The 23,220-nt window shown below is 48.6% G+C and overlaps 2 protein-coding genes across 2 annotated transcripts in view; both read left to right on the plus strand.

Annotated features, from left to right (window-relative positions):
* Positions 1-8,207, plus strand: part of LOC135373974 (coiled-coil domain-containing protein 141-like) — a 30,731-nt gene extending 22,524 nt beyond the window's left edge. Inside the window, exons 15-22 of the mRNA XM_064609266.1 lie at positions 1,011-1,457; positions 1,970-2,159; positions 2,218-2,423; positions 2,476-2,606; positions 2,670-2,778; positions 4,199-4,534; positions 6,119-6,306; positions 7,479-8,207. Coding sequence (XP_064465336.1) covers positions 1,011-1,457; positions 1,970-2,159; positions 2,218-2,423; positions 2,476-2,606; positions 2,670-2,778; positions 4,199-4,534; positions 6,119-6,306; positions 7,479-8,115 — 2,244 coding nt within the window. The 3' untranslated portion in view covers positions 8,116-8,207. The remainder of the gene's footprint in view (positions 1-1,010; positions 1,458-1,969; positions 2,160-2,217; positions 2,424-2,475; positions 2,607-2,669; positions 2,779-4,198; positions 4,535-6,118; positions 6,307-7,478) is intronic.
* A 1,315-nt stretch (positions 8,208-9,522) lies between these two features.
* LOC135377386 (titin-like) overlaps positions 9,523-23,220 on the plus strand; it is a 50,296-nt gene continuing 36,598 nt past the window's right edge. The window contains exons 1-6 of the mRNA XM_064609755.1: positions 9,523-9,604; positions 9,668-9,703; positions 9,782-10,947; positions 22,102-22,272; positions 22,539-22,664; positions 23,137-23,206. Of these exons, the coding sequence (XP_064465825.1) occupies positions 9,681-9,703; positions 9,782-10,947; positions 22,102-22,272; positions 22,539-22,664; positions 23,137-23,206 (1,556 nt within the window). The 5' untranslated portion in view covers positions 9,523-9,604; positions 9,668-9,680. The remainder of the gene's footprint in view (positions 9,605-9,667; positions 9,704-9,781; positions 10,948-22,101; positions 22,273-22,538; positions 22,665-23,136; positions 23,207-23,220) is intronic.

Raw genomic sequence — 23,220 nt, forward strand, 5'->3', positions numbered from 1 at the left:
GTAGCGGGTCATAGTGTAGTTAAATGCGCACCTTCACGTGGTTTTCTGTATTTATTTTACGCCTTTCCCTCCGTTTAATGGCGATGCCGACGAACATTTTGCGTCCGGCTCACACACTCATCCGGACACCGACCACCAAGCTAGAACAGAGCCGTACCGATAGACCTGTTTCTCTGGGCCAGGTGGCGCGAGGGAGCAGCAACGTCAGCGCCCCAAATTATGCAACACTCAGTAGTTTAGCAGACGACGCGGCACTTTCAAATACTACACGGTTTCGAGTTGTTCGCACTTTTGAAGAAGCACCGCTTTTTCTGTGGATTTCTTACATGTTTTGTAGCTTTCATTGGCACCATACCGTTTGAAACACCATGCAAAACCCGCTAATGAAACGACCGACTGTTGGGATCCGTGGCCGTTTGGGCCCAAAATGGCGCTGTGCAAACTTCACTGCAACAGCCCTATGGGGGAGGGGCAGCCGCCTCATGCGCCGGACAGCAGTTTCCGGGGACAAGGTTGGACTATAAAGCGAGAATCAATAGAAATTAAAGCTGGGAACTGCACAGGAGCTTTCTCCTCTGCTTTGTGTCTATAGCGGGTGAAATCTGGCAGGGCGGCAGTCGAATCTGATACACTGCAAGGATACCTCACGCATACATGACGACCCTGAGTCTGATACCCTCACTGCCTTGCACTTTTTTGAATAAATGACATAATTTCTTACTTAATTTAGTATAAAGGGTTAATAAATGATTCCACTGTTGAATGGTTCTTTTCCTGCCGTGCGTCACTGTATTCATTCTTGAGACCATAGCGGCTCAACTCTTCCTATCGCTGATTCATAGCGTTATCTAAGAGCATGATGACACATCCAAGACGCTATGTGATCAGTGCCATAGAAGGCAGACCTGTGTGTTTCAGTTTAGAAACATTTTCGATCCAATTTGTATAACTGTGGTGGTCGTACGTTATCTCCATGCCTCACTGACTGACTCCCATTTGTCCTGCTTCAGGTGCGCGAGGTGACTGAAGCCTTAGCACGAATGCGCCGCGATGACACGTCTCCTCCGCCTAAAACCACTCTGATTCAGTTGGAACGCACCATCGAGACCTTAGAACGGCGCATCGAAACCCTCATCACGTCTCCCAAGAGCGACACGCAAAACCAGCTCGACTCGCAAATGATGCGTCGCGAATTGGACGCGCGCTGGCAGAGTTTTGAGGCTCAAGTTGCTCGTGAGCGGGACCTCATGCGTTCAGCCGTGCACGAGTACCGGCAGGCCCTCTCACGCCTGACCGTGAAGACCAACGAAAAGTGCGTCGAAACTGCTCGTCAGGAACGACAAGCGATAGCTCCAGTGGCAGCGCCTGAGTTTACAACTGGCTTGGAAGATACCGATGTAGCTGACGGTTCACAGTGCACTCTCGTGTGTGTACTGACTGGAAATCCTTCACCCAAGGTATGAACTCGAAATTATTCTTGGATCCTTGGAGCCTTGCAGTTACAATCGGTTGCAGAGTTATACGCGCTTGTAATGACTAAGGTACTCTCATTGTCTGGTGCTGCGGGTTAAATGTGTTGTGGAAATTAGTAGTCGTCAAGTAATGTATAGTTACAGCAAGAGGGATATCCTTCTTGATAGCAGAGCCCTGTCAGGGGCCGAGTGGACCTCCCGTCATGCCTAGTCAGACATGCACTTCAGCGCAGCAGACCCTGTCTATGCCCACTTTACTGCGACTATAGATAGCACCGGATGGTACAAAGCTCAACTTCGCTTCTCCCCCGCAGGTCTCTGTTTGTGCAAAGTTTCAAACAAACTCTGGCAAAAGCTCGATAAAGTGATGTCTGTGTAAATTTTCAGACGCCTGTAATGCGCTGTGTAGTGCGCTGAAGTTCGGGACGCAGATTTCTGAGCAATATCACGCTCAATTATCAATTATGATTTTTTTTGTGAAAATACGATGTCCCCAGGTCCAGTGGTACAAGGACGGCTCCCCAGTTGGGCCTTCTTACGTGGCTTCGTCGAAAGCTTTGGGCGACGGGCTCGCAGAACAGCGGCTTTTTATCAAGACTGTGCGCGCCGCGGACGAAGCGAAGTTCTTGTGCAAAGCTATCAACGCTGCCGGCATGGCAGAGACAAGCTGTAGGGTCACTGTACTAGGTAAGTACCAGACGCTCGCGAAAGCACATTTTCAGACAAGGTTGATCTGCAATTTTAGAGATGCTTCGGGACCATCCGATCGAAGAACTGATCCAGGAAGCACCGGAGACAGCTGGAGTCGCACCAGCATTCACAGAATCACTGCCTGGTAGTGTGGCATTGTCTGAAGGACAGCCTCTGCAACTACATTGCTCGTTGATCGGTGATCCGACTCCGAACGTTGAGTGGACCAAGACTCCAGGACAGCTCAGGGACACTGCCAAGGTGAGTTGCCACGTTCGTTCGTGTCGTTGCATGAACATGCGTTATCACGCAGTCGTCTTTCGATGGACGTGTAGCTCAGCTGGATCTACAAGGAACAATCCCTGGAGACACCGGAAGTTACAGGGTGGTCGCCCGCAACCCAGTCGGACAGGCGTCATGTGCATGTCAGGTGGCTGTTGCGAGGTTAGTAACTAGGAGCTACCTTGGTTACATACCTTGTCGTGACATACCCTTTTGCATCCATAGCACTGGTGAGGGGCCACGTGTGGTGAGGGCCTTAAAGGACATGGACGTCAACACCGGTGCTGGTCCAGTGAAGCTCGAGTGTGTCATTGTGGGGGTGCCGGAACCAGAGGTGAATAGCCACTACAAAAGGATCACTGAAACCCTGAAAAATACTAAATGAAATTCCATTTAAAAGAACAGCGCTACTGGAACTTGTTTAACGACTGTTCGAACTGTACATCATATCCAAATGCTTGGGTTCATTTTTTTTTTTTACTCGTAGCTTCAAGGGGCATCGTGTGACGGTATAGCGCAATGTTAGCGCTGCTACAACATAGGACAAGGTTAGCGTCGGCATAGCAGGCTACTCAAGAAGCAGCTTTTGCTTATTGTGAAGCGCATCGGAGTGAATATTTTAGTCGGTTCGGAGCGCACATTCTGTGCCGTTAGTGTCACATGCTTTGTTGAGAACGTACGGCATAACTTTTTGCACATGAACGCTATAGTCAAAAGTATGGCAAACATTCTTGAACTGATGTGATGTGATGTGATGTGAATAAAGAAAAAAATGGGGATGTAAGTTTCGACGAAGTCAAACTGGCTACCCCAGTACACTTAATACAGAAAGTTCAATCTGATGATGAGATGATGAAAACGCAAAAGGATGATGTCCAGAGACGAACAGAGATGATAATTGAGTTCAACATGTAGGTCAAAAGTTCAAGAGCTGCGCCCAAGTTAGAGTAAAGTGGCGGAATCATTCTTGAACTATATACCTCCATTTAATTGGCAATACATGCATGAAAAACAAAGAGTTGTGGTTAAAGACATACACGATCATGGATAAGTTGCTGAAACAAGTGACTAATAATTTACAGTTCCAACCAGTTTGTGAAAATAGTAACTGAGCTAGAGTTACCCTTTGCGAAGTAACTTAGTTATTTTACAGATCTCTCTTAAGGAAGGAAAGCCGAGAAAATGCAAGTCTGAAATACTTTATTTGATCACTTGTACCGTTAAACCGCAATTATGTCACACTCTTATTACGCTTAAGCAGCACGTAGTTGTTCTCCCAAGGTATCGTTAGTCGAATTCAACAGGAGTTTTCTCGGTACAGTCAAACTCCTTTATACCGAACACCTTTTTAACGAAAATACCACTACAGCAAATTTTTTTGCGGTCTCGCTGGAGCCCTATAGGTCCAATAATGGACATCCTTTTTAACGAAAATACCTTTACTGCGATTTTTTTTTGCTATCCCCTGAGTTTCGTTGTAAAGGAGTTTGACTGTATATGACGCAGTAAGGCTTAGAAACTGATGGGATCATGTGATGCGTACTTTCGCCAAAAATTGTAACTATTACAATTGCAAGTTATTTTCTCAGAAAAAGTAACTAGTTCATGAAAAAGTAACTAGGTACAGCTACAAGCTACTTTAACTGAGTTACCACCGAAGACTGCACATACATGCATATGCACGTGTAGACGTGCCCTCACACACATGCACGAATCTCTGACGGAGCTGAGCGCTTTTTAAAAATTTTTTTCAGGTTATATGGTATCACGACGGCGTTCCACTGAAGGAAAGTGGAACAGTGCGCCTGGAGTTCCAAGGCGACCGCTGTGCTTTGGTGCTCCAGCCAGTCAGGCGCGAAGATGAGGGCCGTTACTGTTGCTCGGCCGTCAGCCCTCGGGGTCGGTGTTCCACCGAATGCCAACTGCGTGTCAAAGCACCGGCAGCACCCGTGTTTCTAGAACCTCTTCGGGATGTTACTCTGCCGTCTGGAGCACGAGCGGAGTTGTTCGCCCGCGTGGCTTCCGATGAAGCGCCGTTTCTGGCATGGTACAAGGATGGTCGCTCTGTGTCTCCTGGAGCCGATTACCAGGTAACAGGTCCTGCAATACGTTATAATTAGGGAGTGACTTTTTCGGGTTACATGCCTTTCTCAGATTCGGGGGGTAAAAATCGGGCGCTATTTTTAAATCTGTACTTCGGGGAGAAATCGGGCGATAATTGTGCCTCCGGGTGTTATCGGGTGTTTTTGTTTCTCCTCTTGTCGAATAAGTCCCTTCCTAATCTCTCTCTCTCTTTTTTTTGGGGGGGGGGGATCGTGACCTTCCAGCGGTAATCCCCTAAGACATAGACAGTGTTAACACACATGGGTGTATTGCTGGGAACGTAAGTGACCCATTCTTACACGTGTTACACGTGGCGACCTTTGTTTGTCTTCAGTGGAAACTTCACTTGAGGATTTCATAGTGACTGGAATTCGGGGAGAAATCGGGTTTAACCGGAATTGGTCGGAGGTCAGTTCGGGGGAGAATAACCAGGCGAAATCCTTTTACAGGGCAGTACTTTGCCGACCTTTGACATAGTTCGCGCCCTAGCGAAGTTGAAAAAAAAAAAAAAAGTGCTGGACGTGTGCAATAGACAGTTAACAACTCTTCATGAATCCCCTTCGTTCGAAATGGATGTATTTTCCTGCGGGCGCGGTCGGCCGCCGGGGGAGGAGCATATTGCGGGAGGCTGTGATGGGCTGGCGTGACGTGTCGTGACGTCGCTTCAGGGCTAGCGGTAGGAAGCCTCATCTGTGCCAGGCAAACGGGAACGCCCTCTTGTCGTCACATTGTTGTCAGACTGACGTCGCGCGCACGTGATTGTCGGCGGGAAAGCCTATGCTTACCGGTGGATCTCGTTGCTTTCAGATGCCTACAATACCGCTCGAGCTGCCATAAATTAATTGCACGGACCTAATAAAGTTCAAAATACACTATATCGTCTACAACAGAAATAAACAAATCGGTACTTGGAGACACTAGTAACGACACTATACTATAACCTGTGACGTAGCTGCAAATCGCTTAAAATTGCGGGGGTTTTTCTGGAATGTTTTGTTGGCATCGATGCCCAGGAGCGCACCTGGGTAAATTACTTAAAAAATGTAATTAAATTACATTACTCATTACTCCAGATAGAATTTAATTAAATTACATTACTCATTACTGCAATTGAAATGTAATCAAATTACATTACAATTACTACGAAAAAGTAATGACGTTACTAAGTCATTACTGCGAGCTTAATCACACTCTTCTATTTGTCTCTTCTACATGTCAGGGTGCCACGTATGACGTATCGTTCCACAATGTACCACGGCAACATGAAGACTGTCTGGAGGATGGGGACCGCAAACGATGATTCTCCGATGCCACAAACCTGAACGCTCGATTCTTTTGTAAAAAGTATCGAGTAATGTCATTAAAATTACTGCCCAAATGTAATTAAATTACATTACAAATTACATAATGTCAAAAGTAATGCATTACATTACAAATTATCAGCAAACGTAATTCATTACTGTAATTTCATTACAGTGATGACATTACTACCCAGGTATATGCCCGGGAGGAATTTGACAACATTTACTTACGGACTCCAGCTTACGCAGTTTAATTGGATCTCTTTCCAGATTACGCACGATGGTGATGGCGTACGACTGGTCATCCCAGAAGCGTTTGTGGAGGACGACGGCCTTTACGAGGTCGAGGCAAGCAACAGCGGCGGCCGCACGCGTTCATCCTGCAGGCTTAAAGTGGCTGCGCCCGTGGTGGAAAAAATCGTTCCCGTCACGTCAACCGACCTCGTGGTCGCGAAGCCGTAAGTATAGCGTGTGGCACGCATTCCACGGACCAGTGGTTTACCCAGAATCCCAAGCCTGGAGGCGTGTTGGAAAAACCTCGGGGGGGGGGGGGGGGGGGTCATTATTATAGTTACATCATTACAGCTTAACATTTCATTACTGAAAGGTGTCTAAAGCTGAAATCGCAAGGGCACCTCTTGTATGTAAAAAGTTAGGGGTGAAAAAGTTAGGGGGTGTCACTAAACATATTGGGGGGGGGGTTAGGGGGGTGTAGGGGGGGGGTTCTGGATAAATCACTGCCACGGACGCTCTTTAGAATGCAAGGCATCTTCACACAACCGCCACCAGGCGTTGTCCAGCGACCACGGAGGAAGGAATGAGAGGAGGTGTCCCGTTCCACGGAGCGAAAAGTGAAGCGGAAATTAGGGGTCAGCATTGTGACGTCATCGGCACGTTTCAGATTTCCATGTTACAGTTTTCTGCGTATAGCCGTTTTCAGGATAGCTTTGTGAGTCTTGGATACACATGTGCCCGAAGCGTGTGAAAATGACTTCCAAAATGGCGTGTGCAAAGATTTCTCATTGGCCTTCTCAGGTAACATGACACTTACAAGGTTTCGAAGGAACGAAGACGTATGCTTTGAAAGATTGAAGTCACTGAAAAGGTTAGCCAGCTGTAGGACTCGAACCCACATCTTCTGGACTACCAATTGAGCTAAGCTAACACTGCTGGCTAACCTTTTCAGTGACTTCCATCTTTCATCGTTAATTTCTTAGGCAACTTGAGGCCTTGTATGTGATTGTCCCTTCTGTGTTGTTCCAGCCTCAGAACATCAGTTCTCTCACGTATCCTTTATTCGTACGTCACAGGCCCCACGCTTTTCTGTTGTCTTCTCTTCCTTCCTCCATGCTTTCAATAAGTCTTTCCGTCTTTCAATAAGAAGGGAAAGTCGTTCTTCTGGTCCCATCTGATGCCATTCTATTCCCACGTAAAGGGAGACGCAAGCTCCTGTGTATGTATATGAGCGATACGCAGCCAGAGAGTTGTGCTAGAGCGAACGTTTGCATTTGTATGACGACGCCATGCCTTACTAACTAAGCCACCTGAGGAAATGTATTTACTTAAAAGAATTGCCTTGTATGCTATAGCAGAAATTGATCTGTGACTAACTTTTCACTTTCACATTCAGGTGCCTGGTCATGGCGCGGTCGCTACCCACTGAGTTGCAGGTCCAAGCAGGTACACGCGTCTCTCTCAGTGCTTCCGTCGCAGGAACCAGCAACGCCCTCCAGGCCAAATGGTACCGCGGCTCGGGAGAACCAATTGCGGATTCGCCGGACTTCCGACTGAGTCAAGCACGGGAAATGGTCGTTCCCGAAGAAGGCGGATCTCTCGTACCGGCTACCTCGTTCACGTTGAGCATCGCCGAAGCGTTCCCTGAAGACTCCGGTATCATCTGGCTCTGCGTCCAAGGGCCCGGCGACACGACGGTCACTTCCCGTACACAACTGCTGGTGCTGGACGAGGACGATAACCGGGAACAAGCAGCGCAGGCCGCTCGCGACGTCAAGGTCTATCGCGTCAAAGGCGCACCGTCCAGCGAGAGTGGTGTCGGTGACCTCGAGATGCGGGTTACGGAGGTCACCGAAGTGAATGAGCTCCCTCCAGACGTCTCCGAAGAGGTGACGACGCGCACGGCCGCCGACGGGCCTCAGATCTCGGAAGAAGTGACACGTCGTATTACGCGTCGGGTAACGGAGATCACCAAGACACGAACCCAGGAAGTGCGGGGTCCACTTGTCTACCGCTGGGAATTCCGCCAATAGAGAGATGCCGTCATAGCCTGGCTCAGTGCCTGCTGCCTAGTCGTGGTCCTTGTTGTGGGTGGCCAAAATAAAGTCTGCTTTTCTTGTTTCAATCTTCGTCTTATCTCAAATACGAGCGTTTTCCCCAAGTGTGCAAGATGGTGTAAAGCAGTATAGTTGGTTAAGACTGGACATGATGGGGCTTCATTTCACAAGTATGAGGAGCGTCTTGCGTAAATTTCTTTGAAAGTAACGACAATACAGTTAAATCAGTGTGTCTTAAAGTACCAAGTTTCTTGCACTTTAATTTCAACGCGCTCGTTCACTGTACGAAAGGTCGAGGAAGTGTCACGTAATTGGCATTCGGGTGTCGAATCAAGGCTATGGTGAGTCAACGTAAAGCGTTGCTTTCACTTGCATTCTGCTACACTTGGAGAAGTATTGCACAAGGTGGTGTCAGGACACCATTTTGGAGGAGCGCGCTTTTTATAGCTTCCAGTTTCCTCCTTAGTGACATATGTACTCAATGACATTGATGGAACAGACGGATGGTAAAAAATTGTCTCGCACTTTCAAGAAGCTCTTGATTCTCAAGTAGCACTAGGTCCTGCAGAGGCCCTGACAGTTCATCAGGTCCAGAAGCCAATTTCTTTTGGTTTCATAGACGGAGTAATAAATATGGTGATAATATAACAACGGGTTCTTGGGATGCGGAAATACGTCTGGAATCAGGTAAAGTAAAACTCATTTGTAAGCGATCTGGCTGGTATTTCTCGTAACGTTTCAGAATTTCGACCAGTAAATTCCTCATTGTGAGGTCTGCATCCGGTAGGTGGCTTAATAAGAAGTACGTCGTACGCGTTGTCCAGTGGATCTCTATTAAAACAGTGGTGTGGGAGGTGTTCCGTTGGCGCGGTTGAAGCGTAGGAGAATGGGGAGCCGAGGAAGCTGTACCACAGCGCTGTCGCTGCAGCCATGAACTGACGCCTGTCGACTGTCGAATATTCCAAGAGCGCTTGCTGTAGTTGCACACTCTATTTCTGGGGTAGCGTGTCGCTGAGCGAGCGCTTCTGCTTGTTATTCTTGTCGGTTGGCCGTTGTGCGGCAGAGTCCGCTACGCTGCCTTGGCCTTCAGAGCGGTGCTGTCGTTGGTTGTCAACGAACAGCGGCATTACAGCATTGACAAAGCGTGGTTAGTCTGACGTAGTGGCTAACCACGCGTACACAAGCCTACTTCCGCACCTCTTAGTCAGGGACGCGTCGTCACTCGTCGTCCCTGTGCTGCCAAAGAGAGCAGCCGTCGCCAAAAATGGCTCCCGCAATGGTGTAAGTCTACACCGGGACGAAAATAACGGGCCGTGGGTCTGAACCGCAGCGCGCATGCCCAGGGCGTTATTTCGAGCAGAGGGCGCACGCGGCGCTGATCAGAAACGTCTCTCGAAGCTGCTAAATTGGGAGAAGCGTCGGGGATGCGGCTGCTCCAGGGCTGACTGCGTCCGCGCATAGAACGGTAAGGTTAGCGTTGAAAGCTCTGCATTCGGTGATGCTCAGACAGAAAATTGGTTGCTTTTAGAACCCGGGGAGGAATGGTAGTGCAGCCTCCCAGCGTGTGAGTACACTACTTTATTAAATCATAAGCTGTCAGTTGAGGATTACATGTCGCTTATGGCTATGTTACCGTGCGCAGGTGGGGGCCGACGACGCCCCCGGCCTTCGAACCAGTTACACATGGTGGTGGTTTACTTTTCGAGGGCGCCGATGCGCGATTTCAAATTAAGGTGCGTGGTCATCCCGCGCCTCAAGTGGTGTTCTCCCGACGAGGAATGCCGATAAGCAACGATGCACGCCGTCAGATTACCTACGAGCCCGGCACTGGCCTCTGCACGTTGCTCATCCGTAACTTGACAGCCGAAGACGAAGGCGACTACAACTTATCAGCAGTGAATACAGCCGGGGAAGCCTCGCTCACACTATGCATCCGACGTCAAGGCCTCGTTGGACAGCAGGGCGCACGCCAGCACACTACCGTCCAGCGAACCCAGTTAATGACACAAGATGGAGTTACAATGTCAAGAGCCACCGAGGTGTCCCAGGGCCCTCAATATTTCGCTGCCTCTGACTTCAGAGTTGACACTTTCGAATACAGACTACTTCGAGAGACAGAGTTCCTCGAGACACTGCTCGTACGCGCGGGCGTCACAGAAGCCCTCAGCCAAACCGCCACAGGGCCTCCTCAGATTCTTCAGCGACCGAGGAATTCCAAGTTGCTGGAAGGATCTGATGTATCATTCACAGCACGCCTTTCAGGCGAGCCCCGTGTTATTTGGTTCCGCAATGGAGAACCACTGCGGCCGTCTCAACGCGTTGTGGTTGAGCGCCGTGTTGACCTGTACACGCTCAAGATCCACATGGCACTACCAGAAGATGCAGGATACTACACTTTACTCGCAGAAAACATTCACGGCCGCGTTGCCTGCTCAGCACATTTGGTTATTGAAGCATCTCCTCCTGCGCCTGGACCAGCGACAGGAACCGTGGTTGAAACAGTCAGTGAAACACCATCTCGAGCACTGGCTCCCAGCTTTGTGAAGCAACCCCAGGATCAAGAAGTTACGGAAGGAAAAATGGCACGTTTCGACCTGAGAGTGTCGGGACGACCTTTTCCCGATCTTCGCTGGTATCGCAATGGCCAGCCCATTAACGATGATGCGACGCATAAGTTGCTTGTCAACGAAGGCGGAGTCCATGCCTTGATGATCACGGCTGCGGCTCGGGAAGACGCTGGCACGTGGACCTGTGTAGCAAGCAACAAGAGTGGAGAATGTCGCTACGATGTCCAACTTCATGTTATCGGTAAGCGAAGGAACTCTTTTGACGTTATGTTTGCTCTCAAGGTTTTAAATCGCATCTCTTCCAAATTGAGGACAAATATTTATTTTCTTTTTCTAGAATTGTTCTCAATTTGTGGAGGTGTGCTGTGTTGCGGATTTTCATAACTCATTCGTATCATCTTCGAGGTGCGTCTTGCTGTCTTTGAGAAATCTGCACTGCGCCATTCTCTATGCGGTATCCGGTAACAGTTGTTCTGCGCAATGGCGTAGGTGGCTGTGTTGGCAGCTACGTTTGGCAGGGCGCCGGGTTGGGTTCCGCCCCGGGGCCCGCCTCTCTACCGCATAGGGGTCTGTGGCGAGCGAAATATAGAAGTAGGCCATGAAGTGTATGCGTTTGCAGTAGAGATATGCAGCATGTCTCGTCGAGGGAGGAGAATATCTATTGCATCTTTTTGGCGAGGCAGTTCAAATACGTATCCAACAGAGCTAGAACTCAGTGAAGTGTCAGACCTATATCTGTTGTTCTAGTCTCTGCTTCGGAGGCGACTTTGACTGTCTCTTCCCTGCATTTTCTTGGCTATTCTGCCATGTCTTCGGTGCCGTTCTGTCGGCGTGGACTCCTTCCATTTTATGTATATGCAGCATAAATGCGGAATTACGGCGACAGGTTTTTGAGTAAATACGATCTGCAGTAAGGCGAGGGCCACTCAGTCATGGCACAAGTTCGAATGGAAGTTTATTTGGAGGGTGGAGCGCCTTTTGTAGCACGAATCCTGCAGGTTGCGCAGCAAAGCCAGCTTCACTGACGTCGCATGGCTCATTCTTGTTGTTGAATCAAATGCTGCGTTTTTGTTAGCTGGTAAACGGCGCACGACGTATATAGATTTTCCTGTTTTGTTTTGACTCCTTGTTAGTCAGACCACAGCGCGCATTATTCAACAGAACGTCTGGACGTCTTTTTCATTGAAGGGCGGTTATTTTGGAGCATCAGCAAGTGTTAGCTCCAGGGTAGTTGATACGCAGGAATGCTGGCAGGTCAGTGTACCGAACAGGAGTACCTCTGTTCCAACTACCAAGAGATAATTTGCTGTCCTGTTAGACTGCGTCCGTTTTGCTTTCTCCCTGTCATTTTGAGTCGTTAGGCCAGGTTCAGTCGTTAAGGGTCGGCTGAATGGTCAACCTTGCTGTTCCCACTGCGTTTCCTTATGGCTCTCCAGGCCCCTTCGACGGAGGTCATCGTCACAGTTTAAATGGAAGAAGTCCGAAATAAGCGGCCAGCTACGGTTACAGTCTTCATGATGCAAGCTTTCTGTAATGTAATGTAATAACTGAATAGCACTTGTCTTGCTCGAAGGGTTAGTGAATCGTTTTCGCTAAAACCGTTCGCGAACTAGCTGAGTCACGGTTACCGCACGAAAAGGTTGATCAATCTACCAGACATCCACTCTCTTGTGTTTATTCTTTTGTCGACGTTGCGTGGACGTCGTCCACGCTTCTCGTGTAATGGGGTAGTGTACTGCTCTCAAGCGGTGAATCACCCCAGGCCATAGTCATGATTTAGTAGTAGTAGTAGTAGTACACATGGGAGATTGTGCTCCGCTGCTGGTGATAATTTCGTTAGTATCGAGCTGTTTGTGGCGTCTTGGGTCGACTTCAGTACGAACTGTGCTGGCATTTGTCGTGTTGGGGATCTAGATTCGAGAGGGCGCTAGATCCGAACCTAGGTGACCTCCCAGTCTCAGCACGAGTTGATGCGATTGTTCTCCACAATACTACTGCAGACCTATCCAGACGCTCAACAAGGGGGTGACTCTCTTTAGAGTGGATCTGGTGACTCTAACAACTAATTTCTTTAGCTATTGTTCCTAATTCTGTACGTCACCTTTACTTTTAAGAGTATCCCCTTAACGGCGGGTGGTTACTGGTAGTACAAATTAATGGATGTAGCCGAACTGTAAACCTCGCCATTCACCAGATGGAGTAACGTTTGTTTGCACGTGACAGCCAAAAGCCATTGACATTCCTATATGCGTTGCAACACAACTGGTCGTTTTTAAGCGGTGCTAGAACAGTAACGTGGTGTCAGAACAGCTAGGTGTCAGAAAGCGAAGGCCTTTTAACGGTCTTGAAAATGCTAGATGCTAGAAAGAGGCCGCTCTTCGTGCCGCCTTAAGTCTTACGATCCCAATATCCACAAGGATGAAACTTTTTTTTTTCTTCACATCAAACGTCAGTAAACTTATGCGTCTGTTGTCACCAAAAAACTGGCGCTTAGAATGCGCTGTGGTTCAAAAGTGACCATTTCGGTGAAACAGGCGCTTTCCACAAAGGAATGAGATTTGTAACTTTTGAGTAGAATTCAACGAGGTCAGGAAGTATTTGGCTGTTCAGAAACTGACACTTCTTTAGGCTTCACAAAACGGATAATTTCTTGGTTTGGCTTGGTCTGGTGTAGGGAAAAATAAAATGGAGAATGTGGCTTTCTGAGCCTGCTAAGCATTCGTTTTCTGGCTCAGACCAAAATCTCACGGATGGTTATGGCGCTTCACGTCTGAGAGTCAAATGAAACTCTGAAGGAATAAAGGTATACCTTCAAAAGCTTCTTAAATTTCGTGTTAGCGCCGCGAAGCAACTGTGGCTATGAGCGGCATACAGATATGGACAGATGGAGAGAGGACAGCAGGAAAGAGAGGGGACCAGGGGGGAGGGGGTTAGTATGCGTCCTGGGCCGACTTCAGGGGGAATTGTGCCGACATATTCGTCTGGAAAGTCTTCGGAAAACCCAGGGAAAACCTCAGACAGCACAGCTGGTGGTAGGATTCGAACCCACAACCTCCCAGTCTTCAGCTACGACCTTGGCTTACCACCAAGTCAAAAACTGTCTCAATCCTTCCGAGTGGCCACAGCATCGTGGGTCAAGTTTCAGTCCTACCACCGGTCTGAGGTTTCCTTTCCAGTATAGACCTTTCAGACGAATGCCGGCGCAACTGGCCCCGATCCTGGACGCATACTAAGCCCTCCCAGCCATTCCTGTCTGTATGCTGCTAACAGTCCCAGTTGCTTAGCGCTGCTAAGACGGGAGCTCCATTACGGCGTGAGAGCCCTCTGACGACAAGTGGCCGCAGTTCAACCTTCCTTGTCTGACGCTGGGCAATGCAAAACACCAGCTGGCAAACGATGACGGAAATCCACTTGTCACAAGAGGACTCTGCTTTAGCAATAACTCGCTGGTGTTGCTTCGTTGCTTCTTGATACCAAGAAATTTGAATATTGAAATCGCAAGTACGTGCATTAAAGGGCACTAAAATGCAAAAAACAACTTGCTCTGAAATGAAAGTCCGTGTTTCAATTAGAATAGTGCAAGTAAAATTAGTTCACACAGCGCTACCGTTTAGAAGAAAAACGCAGTGAAAACAGAGCAGTCTTTGATGGTAACCAATGGCATACTCAGGTAGCAAAGGTTGGCGGCATCCAATGACACAGCAGGAGAAGCGCGCGCATACCTATCGTGGCCGTGTGGATTTGGAACGGGTCCGATCTTAGTGTTCCGTATATTCTCTGCATGATGCCCACTGCAGCATTTTTCAATGCCGATCCACTGAATTGTAGCCCGCAACAGTTCTCGCGAATGTTCGCACTGACAACATTTATCTTCACTTCCTTCGGACAGCTACGCCAGCCCGCTTCGCAACGCGCACTATGTTTTTCACTGGGACTGCTCCATGACGTGGCACCACGACCTACTAGATTATAACGACTATGTCAGGCGCACCCCTTCTATGCGCCGCATTTTTGGAAGGTAGCGGTGGCGCTTCTCATCGTCCCAGTTATTGCTTCCTCAACTTCTACAATACTTTGTACTTCAGCTTACCTTAGTTTTTTTTGTACAAGCGGTGGACGTTCCACAGATGTTTCATTCTGAGGTTGATTATCATCATCATTCTACGCGTTTTCATAGGGGCTATCGCTGTCGTCTGCTACGGTAGTCGTACACACGCTTCTGCGCGTTCAGAATTCAAATTTCCATCGTCCAATCGTGTTGTGCCGATCAGTAGCGCCCCTGGCGGATCGTACGGACAGGCTCCTCATAGGGTTTTCTGATTGTGACATGGTCGTTATAATCTAGTAGGTCGCGGCCGCGGCAAGCGCGTGCGCACGCGCAGCATGGACTAAAAACACCGATGCACGAGCTGAAACCACGTTCACTGCTTAGCGCCGAAGCAAGAAAGAGTCCGGTATAATTTCGATTGTAGCTCCGTAACGGAATCAAAGTTTTGAATTATGATAACAAGGTCGAAATTAACATAGCGTGTAACGTAATTTGAAGTGAACTTGTTTTTGCATTTTAGTGCCCCTTTAAAGGTGCGCGTCATTGTACGGTTTGAAACGGCCGCAACTTGTGGAACGCCATAACCTCGCCAAGTCCCACATTTCTTCTCTTGCGCGTGCGTTGGCTGTATCAGTGGCCTTGGCAATGCTTCCCTGTCGTTAGTCACGAAATATGTGAACACTCGCATCTTCTTGCACCTGGTTTACTATTCTTGTTTCATACCGACGCGTTAAAAAAAGGAATCCGATGCTTCTGATCCGGAGCTCGAATTTCGAAAGTCGACAGAGTTGCAGGGGTTTCGAGTTCTATTTTGGTGTCCCTCGTCCTGGGTTTCCTGAGGTACCATACGATGTCTTGCGGTGACACGTGGCTAAGAATAACCACTGACGTCACCGTACGCATGAATCAGACACACAGCAATTATTTTTACGTATCGCAGTTGTTTATTGCCTTTGGCGTCTTTTCTTGATAGCTCTATATACCGTATACAGGCTAACGCAGCTGCATACAGCTGCTTCCTCTGGTATACCACAGTGGCGGGCAGTAACTTGAAATCACTTTAAACCAACAAGACGTAGAGGGATTTGAAATAATTAACGAGTTAATTATTTCAAGTCACTGTATGTTGTGTCAGTCGAAATAACGTGCTTTCGAGTTGAGGCGAGGAGCGAAGCGTTTGGGGTGGAGTCAAAGAGACCTTCTGAATCTTCTGACTAGCCAGCCTGCTTCTGTACGCAATTTTGTCAGTTAATGAGGGCGTTGTGGTTCCTTCCTCCTCAGCGTCATGAAAACTCTTTGTTAATCGCTTGGTTTCGATCGTGTGTGATCACTTTGAATGTCCTTCTGGGGCGTTGGTATCCAGTATAGGCCCAGGAGTGTTCACAAAGAAGTTGCAAGCGTAATGGATATGGCGTTGACGATTGTAGCTTTACAGGTTACAAGTGAGGTCTATATTTTGTTTTTAATTAGACTCTCCGAATTAATACTTCCGGGGCAAATCGAGGGTTGTTGCGCCTTTTTCCAGTATCCTGCCATAGCCTCCGTACTTTTGTGGCAGCCTTAAATGGCCTTGGTTGATTGCGATTCAAAACAATTTCAGAATGCCAAGTACTGAAATTAGACAGTGTCGAAGCATAACGTGGCAATACTTGTGAATCCCGTATTTCCATTCATTTTTCTACTTGCGACATTTACGAACATTAGAATTTCAATTATGCGAGCATTACTATACGTCCCGGGCTGCCCATCAGGGAGCACTATACCGCTTCTTGTCCGGAAACTCTCGCCACCTCTCAATCTTTAGCATGACATTGAACCAAAGGCTTGCTGTGCATGCCGCCGATGCTCGGATAATACCCGTACAAAATTTGGACAGGTTGGTACACCATGATTACTCAGGGGGAAAACAGCGGATAATACTCGGATAATACATTGATAAGGACTCGTCGAATTAGGCCCGTTCCGACATACCCGCTTCCGAAGGCCCGTTCCGACATACAGCGCTTTGCTCCACAGGGCTGCACCACAGCACTGCAAAACAGCGCTGTATTTCCACTGTGAGGTTTGCACTTGCAGCGCTTGTCCCAGCGCTGTACTTGGTGATCTCACGTGATCGTACCGTCACGTGAACGCGGCGCCGCGTTCTCATTGGTTCAGGGAGCCTATCGCTGGGAGACAGCGACGGGAAAGTTCACCGAAGCTCAACTTCGCCAAGCGCTGTTTTCCATCGAGTCGCAGCCGGGAGAGGAGGGAAAAACAGCGCTGTTTTCCAGTGCTCTGGAGCAAAGCGCTGTATGTCGGAACGGGCCTTTAGGCTTCCTTAGTGTTCTTCATAAATGCCAATCGGGAACGTGTCGTCAGGGCTTCTTCCAAGTAAGCGATGCCAACAAGCGATAACTCCTAACATACAGTCCTGCGTCTATTTGCGGCTATGACACATTTTGTTCCTGTAAGTTGCAGGAGGGGAGGCAGTGCGCCAAAGCCGCCATCTACACCCGTGGTTAAAGATAGTTATCCTGTCAGTATACCCGCTCGATGATGAATATACTAGACAGCTTCTCTCTCGCTTTTGCACTGTGATGGTAACCTTGGCTTCGTTGCTCGACGAAATTCGAATACTTCCCATTCAAAATACGCAGCACACAGCACTTGCGTGCCTTTCTGAAGGATGCGACAACCACTCTGCCAGTGTCCTTCGTTTCTATTCGTCCCTAATATTTAAGGGCTTGGCCAGCATTTTGATTTTATCGGTTACGGGCAGGCTCCCTTAGCAACGCTTTCAAGAGGCAAAAATAGCTCTCCAACGCGGAATGGAGACAGCTCTTCCAGGTCACCCGTGTGGCTACGCTCGAGTTAGAAGCGTGTTTTTAGAAAAGGAATTCTTCGGGCAAATTACGGAATTACTAACTTTGCCGGTACAATTAAGGCGGAACGATCTTGTTTTCTTTTCTTTGTAGTCGTAGTAATCACCTTGAAAGACTACTCTTTGTGGTCTTTTACGAGAACTACTTCTCAAAATATTGACAATAAAAAGAAGTACAGGGAAGAAACACAGAATAAAAACAACGAAGCGCTTCGACATTACCTTCTCAACATCTTAGTGTCCTTAAGATACCGTCCTTAAAAGGACGGTCGCATCCGGAAACCCATCCGTGAAACCGATACCGCTATGTCGGTATCGGCCGACAATCTACATGGCTAGGTTTTTTCGGCCGAAAAAAAATGCTTAGATATTAAATATACGAATTTTAAAAATTTGAGCTGCTTCCGCGGCTGCGGAGGTTCCGGCAGCGTGACGTCACTCGCTAACCGGAGGAGTGAGAGGGCAGCCCTGGAGAGGAGGAAAGGCGCCGTCCAGACGCCCCGTAACTCTGTGGGACGCCCGCGGCATTCCTTTTCTCAAGGTCGCGTCCTCGTTGGTTCTTGGGGAGTGACGTTTTCTCGTTTTTCCAGAGAGGGAATTCCGGCATACTCTCCACATCCGGCGTCTGGTCTTGTCAAGTATTTCATGGAATAACAGTCAAAGTACGCCACTATTTCGCGTGGGATTTTCGATACAGTGGTCAGAGGTCCACTGGGAATAAAATGACACTCGAAATCGACTGGAATGGATGCGACCGTCCCTTAAGGTCGCTTCCAAGTCCGTGGCTCAACATTACCGTCTAACGTGCCAACTAGAGAAAGCTGTCGCCGCACAACTAATCTGTTTGAGTAGTTATAGGAACGGCTACAGGAAAACATATTTCGAACGATACTTGGAAATTGATCGAATTGACCGGAAACAACCACTGAACACGTCAGTTGGCTTTGTGCTATGCATATATAGGACTATTTTTATCGGCACGGACGCAGGAAGGCGCAGAACAACACAACCTGCCTTCACAAAGCTGGCTTGGTACGAGCCTGACTATAATATTTTGCGCGGGCGTGCCATCCATAAACGTATTTCTGGTTTGCCGACTGCGGTACTAGTTTCTCTTTGTCCCGCCCCAAAAGGCCCCCGAAATAGAAGTGACAAAAGGGGAACGACGACTTGGCGCCCGCCGTTCGACTTGTTCGAGCCAAGTATAACAGCGCTGACTGGACAGTGCCTGTTTTCACACTGCATATAGGTTATTCAATGAAGCCGCCGAGCTTGCTTCGTGTCACAGCGAGACGAGTTTGTGACACTGGGACGGGCACTAGAGGGCACTGTGGAAGGACGATTCCGTGATATGACGCTGCAGGGTTTATTCATTTGACGTCACTCGCAGGGGATCGCAACATTGGCTAGCAGATTTGACGCCGTCATGTAGGTCCTGGTTCCCCCTCCCCCACTCATTTGGCATTCCAACTTCTTGTACCGTGTCAATGCCGGTTTCACAATATTTCTATAGTCTTCATATTTTTTCACGTTACCAGTCTTTTAAGTTGCATATGTCAAGAAACGAAAATCGAAGCCAAGCCGCGCCAAAGAAACGCCGCATACGTCAAGGCGGATGCTTTTTCTACAGAAACATTCATCTCATACGCAGCCGGAAACACCTTAGAGGCTTAGACTAACTGTCACCGTGCCGTTAGTGCCATAGGGCCTATGGCAAATTCTCTGGTCATAACACGGAGTAACTATGATCGGACAGTACAAGTTCTAACACAAGGTTATTGAGATGCCCCTTTTTTTCTTAGAAGGTAACTGTAAAATAACTAAGTTACTTTAGAGGAATAACTGTAGCTGCAAGTAGTTAAATTTCGAAAAGAGTACCTGTAGCTATAACTCAGTAACTATTTTTGCAGGCTAACGGCTACTGTAACTGTAACGTTTGGAAGCTAGTACCCTCTAGAGGGGCTACATCAGTGAACGTAGCGTGGACGAATAGAGCGCATAGCCTTCGTTGCGCACCATAGCCTAAACAACTTCGAAACTAGCCGTTGTACGATATACGAGATAATCGTGAAGACTGCCGGCGCTAGACTGCGCAGCATACACGGAGGGACTCTGCTTCAATCCATGTCCTTTCACCGGATCGCTGAAGTTTTCACTTTTTTAGGAGAAGAAGAAGAACAGTCTCTGTTTGAAACAGCGGCTACCGACCTGAAGCTTCTGTTTCGATCTACTCTCACCAGATTTTCCACTTTTCAAAGTGGTAATATTATATAGTTGCATGCTCCTACTTGGTTTCCTTCTCCGAAATACCAGACGACTTCTTTCAAGAATAAACGCCTCGCGAAGAAGACGACGAACATGTCAGAGCCATAAAAAATAAAGCGGTGACATTTCCATTCCTGCGCGATCAGTCATGACCCTTTGGAGCAGCGTACGTACTACAACGGGCAGGCCCGGGAATAGCGAATCTTTTTTCGTCCACAAGGTTCAGGCACGTCGTGTACCCAGCGCGCAACATCTCGCGTAGGAAGCTCCGGTCCAACTGCCGTGTAGAATGACACTGTTATCGCTTCCCTAGCTTCAGGTAGAGATATAGAGATAGCCTGTTGGCATTTGGAACATTCTTGCTGTTTCTAATATGGGCTCTAGGCAGGGTGGAACTGTTGAGTCTTCCAGCCGGGGCTGTGTGGAAATACAACTTTTTTACTACGCGTGGAACGCAACACCAACGTGATCCTCAATACAGGTTAAATCGTTACTAAACAGTTCGCAGAAACGAACATGCCGGTTTCACGACGTTTGGGGGCACTCCGAACCGTCTTCTGCAGCGCCATAGCTGGTCGCGTAGCCGGAGGTTTTTCCGTACACAGGCGTGTATCACTTACACTGTGGCTCTCAAAAATCCTTTCGTAAGGATTTCAAGAAAAGAGATGATGTTCCCGGTACGGCGGTAAGGCAGGGAACACACCAGACACGACCGTCTAGTAACGGCGCTCTACACTAGAGGAGGACAGTTGACGCTGCGGTCGCCGGGCGAAACTTTAGTGCAACAGGCCCATACCAGCGCCGTAGTTCTGACGTCTTGCTACAATAAAGACCGGGTCCACCGGCATGACCGAGCGAGATCTGGGAGGTGTTGAACACTGAAGGGTGCTGAAGACGTGCTGAAGACTGGGAGGTGGTGGGTTAGAATCCTACCATCGGCTGTGCTTTCAGAGGTTTTCCCTAGGTTTTCCGGCAGGTTTTCCAGACGAATGTCGACACAGTTTCTCTGAAGTCGTCCCAGGACGCATACTAACCCCTCCTGTCCCCGACTACTTTCTGCTGTCCTCTCTCCATCTATGCACGTCCGTACGCCGTTCATAGTCACAGTTGCTTCGCGGCGCTAACGCAGAATAAAAAAAAAGACTGCATGGGAGACTCGAATCCCAGCGCTATATTCAGGTTTTCCGACAGGCTTTCCAGTTACCCCTGAAATGGGCCCCATACTATCCTCCCTGCCTCCTGAAACAATCCATCAAATAAAAAAAAATATCAACAAAGCGTATCGGTGATAACCGAACTATCCGAGTGGTGCGCGCGAAGATTCGGAAGATATTCTTTTCGAATGTGCGCGGTTTCGAACTACACGTTCGCAACTTCAGAGATCCTTTGGACCGTCTTGATAGCCGACCCTTTGACGTCGTGAAAGTGCTGGGCGAATGGCCGGCGATTCATCGCCGGGGTGCACACAGCGCTCACTCATCACCTTCATTTAAGAGCATAGCAGAGCTCTCGTCTTTTTAGACGTGTTTTTTTTTTCCTTTTTTCTTTTTCTTTACTAGACCTGCACTCTTAGAAATGAACTTCACCACATAGCACGCTCCTAGCCAACCTTCATCCCGAATGACAACGTTCTCGCCCCCGATTTGTTGAAAACGGGAGGAGGAGCCTATTTTGTGCCCATTATGCACGGCACAAAATAGGCTCCTCCTCCCGTTTTCAACAAATCTGGGGCGAGAACGCTGTCATTCGGGGTGATGGTTGGCTAGGAGCGTGCTATGTGGTGAAGTTCATTTCTCGCGGCCTCGTGCGCTTTCTCCAAGCAACGGGCCTAGCGGAGAGACCACTCTAGTGCACCTCTCCCCTACAGTGTGCTTCTGTCCCCTCAGTACCGGTCATCCTGCTTCTACATCACTTGGAAGTCCTCAACTCCCCTTTCTCCCACCTTCTTTTCCTTTTTTTGGCTATAGTCGTGACGATGCCCACTTGAGTGCGGCCAACAACGGCAAGCTACCTCGACACCCCCCCCCCCCCCCCCCATTTCTAAGAGTGTGGAGTAGCTTGTCTCGCAGTGAGTGGGCTCACATCTTCATTTTTTTTCTCCTATCATCATCATCATCATCATCTATCCAGTAAAAAAAAAAATCACATAAATCAGTCTAAATAGAAGGACTCGCGAAGGACCCCGACCGAAACAGTGATCTTTAACCGCGGTTGTGCAGAAAAGGAACAAGTGGTAGCTCCCAAGTTCGTGGAGCGGTTCCAGACCCTCACCGTACAGGATGGGGAACCTGTGACGTTACACTGCCGTGCTGTGGGGACACCCGTGCCACGTATAACATGGCAGAAGGACGGCCGCCAGATCCATTCGCAGCCACCAAATGTGCTCATCGGTAGGGTGACGTTTCCTCTAACACAGTGAACCCTCGTTAATATGACCCCCGATAATCTGACATACGCGTTTCACGACCATATTCCTGGGGAACAATGCAGTGAAACCTCTGCAAATCTCCCCCCCCCCCCGTTAATATGACAATTCCGCATTATGACCAAAATTTTCGGGAACGACCATGGTCATAATAACGAGGGTTCACTGTATACTATTAAGGAAATTTGTTCTTCCCTGTTGGTGCAAATGTGTGATTGCTATCCACTGCAGAAACGCAGGAGGGAAGCTCAGCATTGTACATTATGAGAGCAAGCCCGGAGGATGCCGCCTGGTACCAATGCACCGCGCAGAATCAGGCGGGCTCCACGGCAACGCGCGCGCGCCTTTGCGTGCAAGGTGAGGACTCATACAGAGTAGCATCGCTAAGTGATCGATCGATTGATTATAAGATTAAAGGAATGTGGGCGTCGCTTCTTCAAAAAGCCTGTACAGGCCGCTGCTGTGGTCGAGTCAGGGCTGGTGTACGGCGACATAAAGCTGGTGGCATTAAACGGAACACAGAAGCCGTAACATAGGCCTTTCTCTGTATCTCCTGTATCCAGTATCCACAATCGTAGTAGATCCCGCCAGGGGCGGATCTAGGACCTTCCCAAGGGGGGGCGCTATGGACAAGTGCCAGGTGCATGATGGGATTGGTCCATTGAACCCTATCTTCAAGTCTGGAGGGGGGTCCGGACCCCTGGACCCCCCCTCCCTAGATCCGCGCCTGAATCCCGCGATGCTCTGAAACGCACGGTCCCCACACAGGCTTCTTGAACGAGCGATATCGCTTCTGATATGTCCTAATGTGAGCCACATTTATCGGTAGCTGAGCGCGCATCACGGTCTGAACCTTGGAAGCTGCATCTACCGAAACCGAGCAAGGTCATTGAACCCGAGTAAGTTGGGCCTC

Source organism: Ornithodoros turicata, chromosome 1, assembly GCF_037126465.1.
Source record: "Ornithodoros turicata isolate Travis chromosome 1, ASM3712646v1, whole genome shotgun sequence".
Lineage (NCBI taxonomy): Eukaryota > Metazoa > Arthropoda > Arachnida > Ixodida > Argasidae > Ornithodoros > Ornithodoros turicata.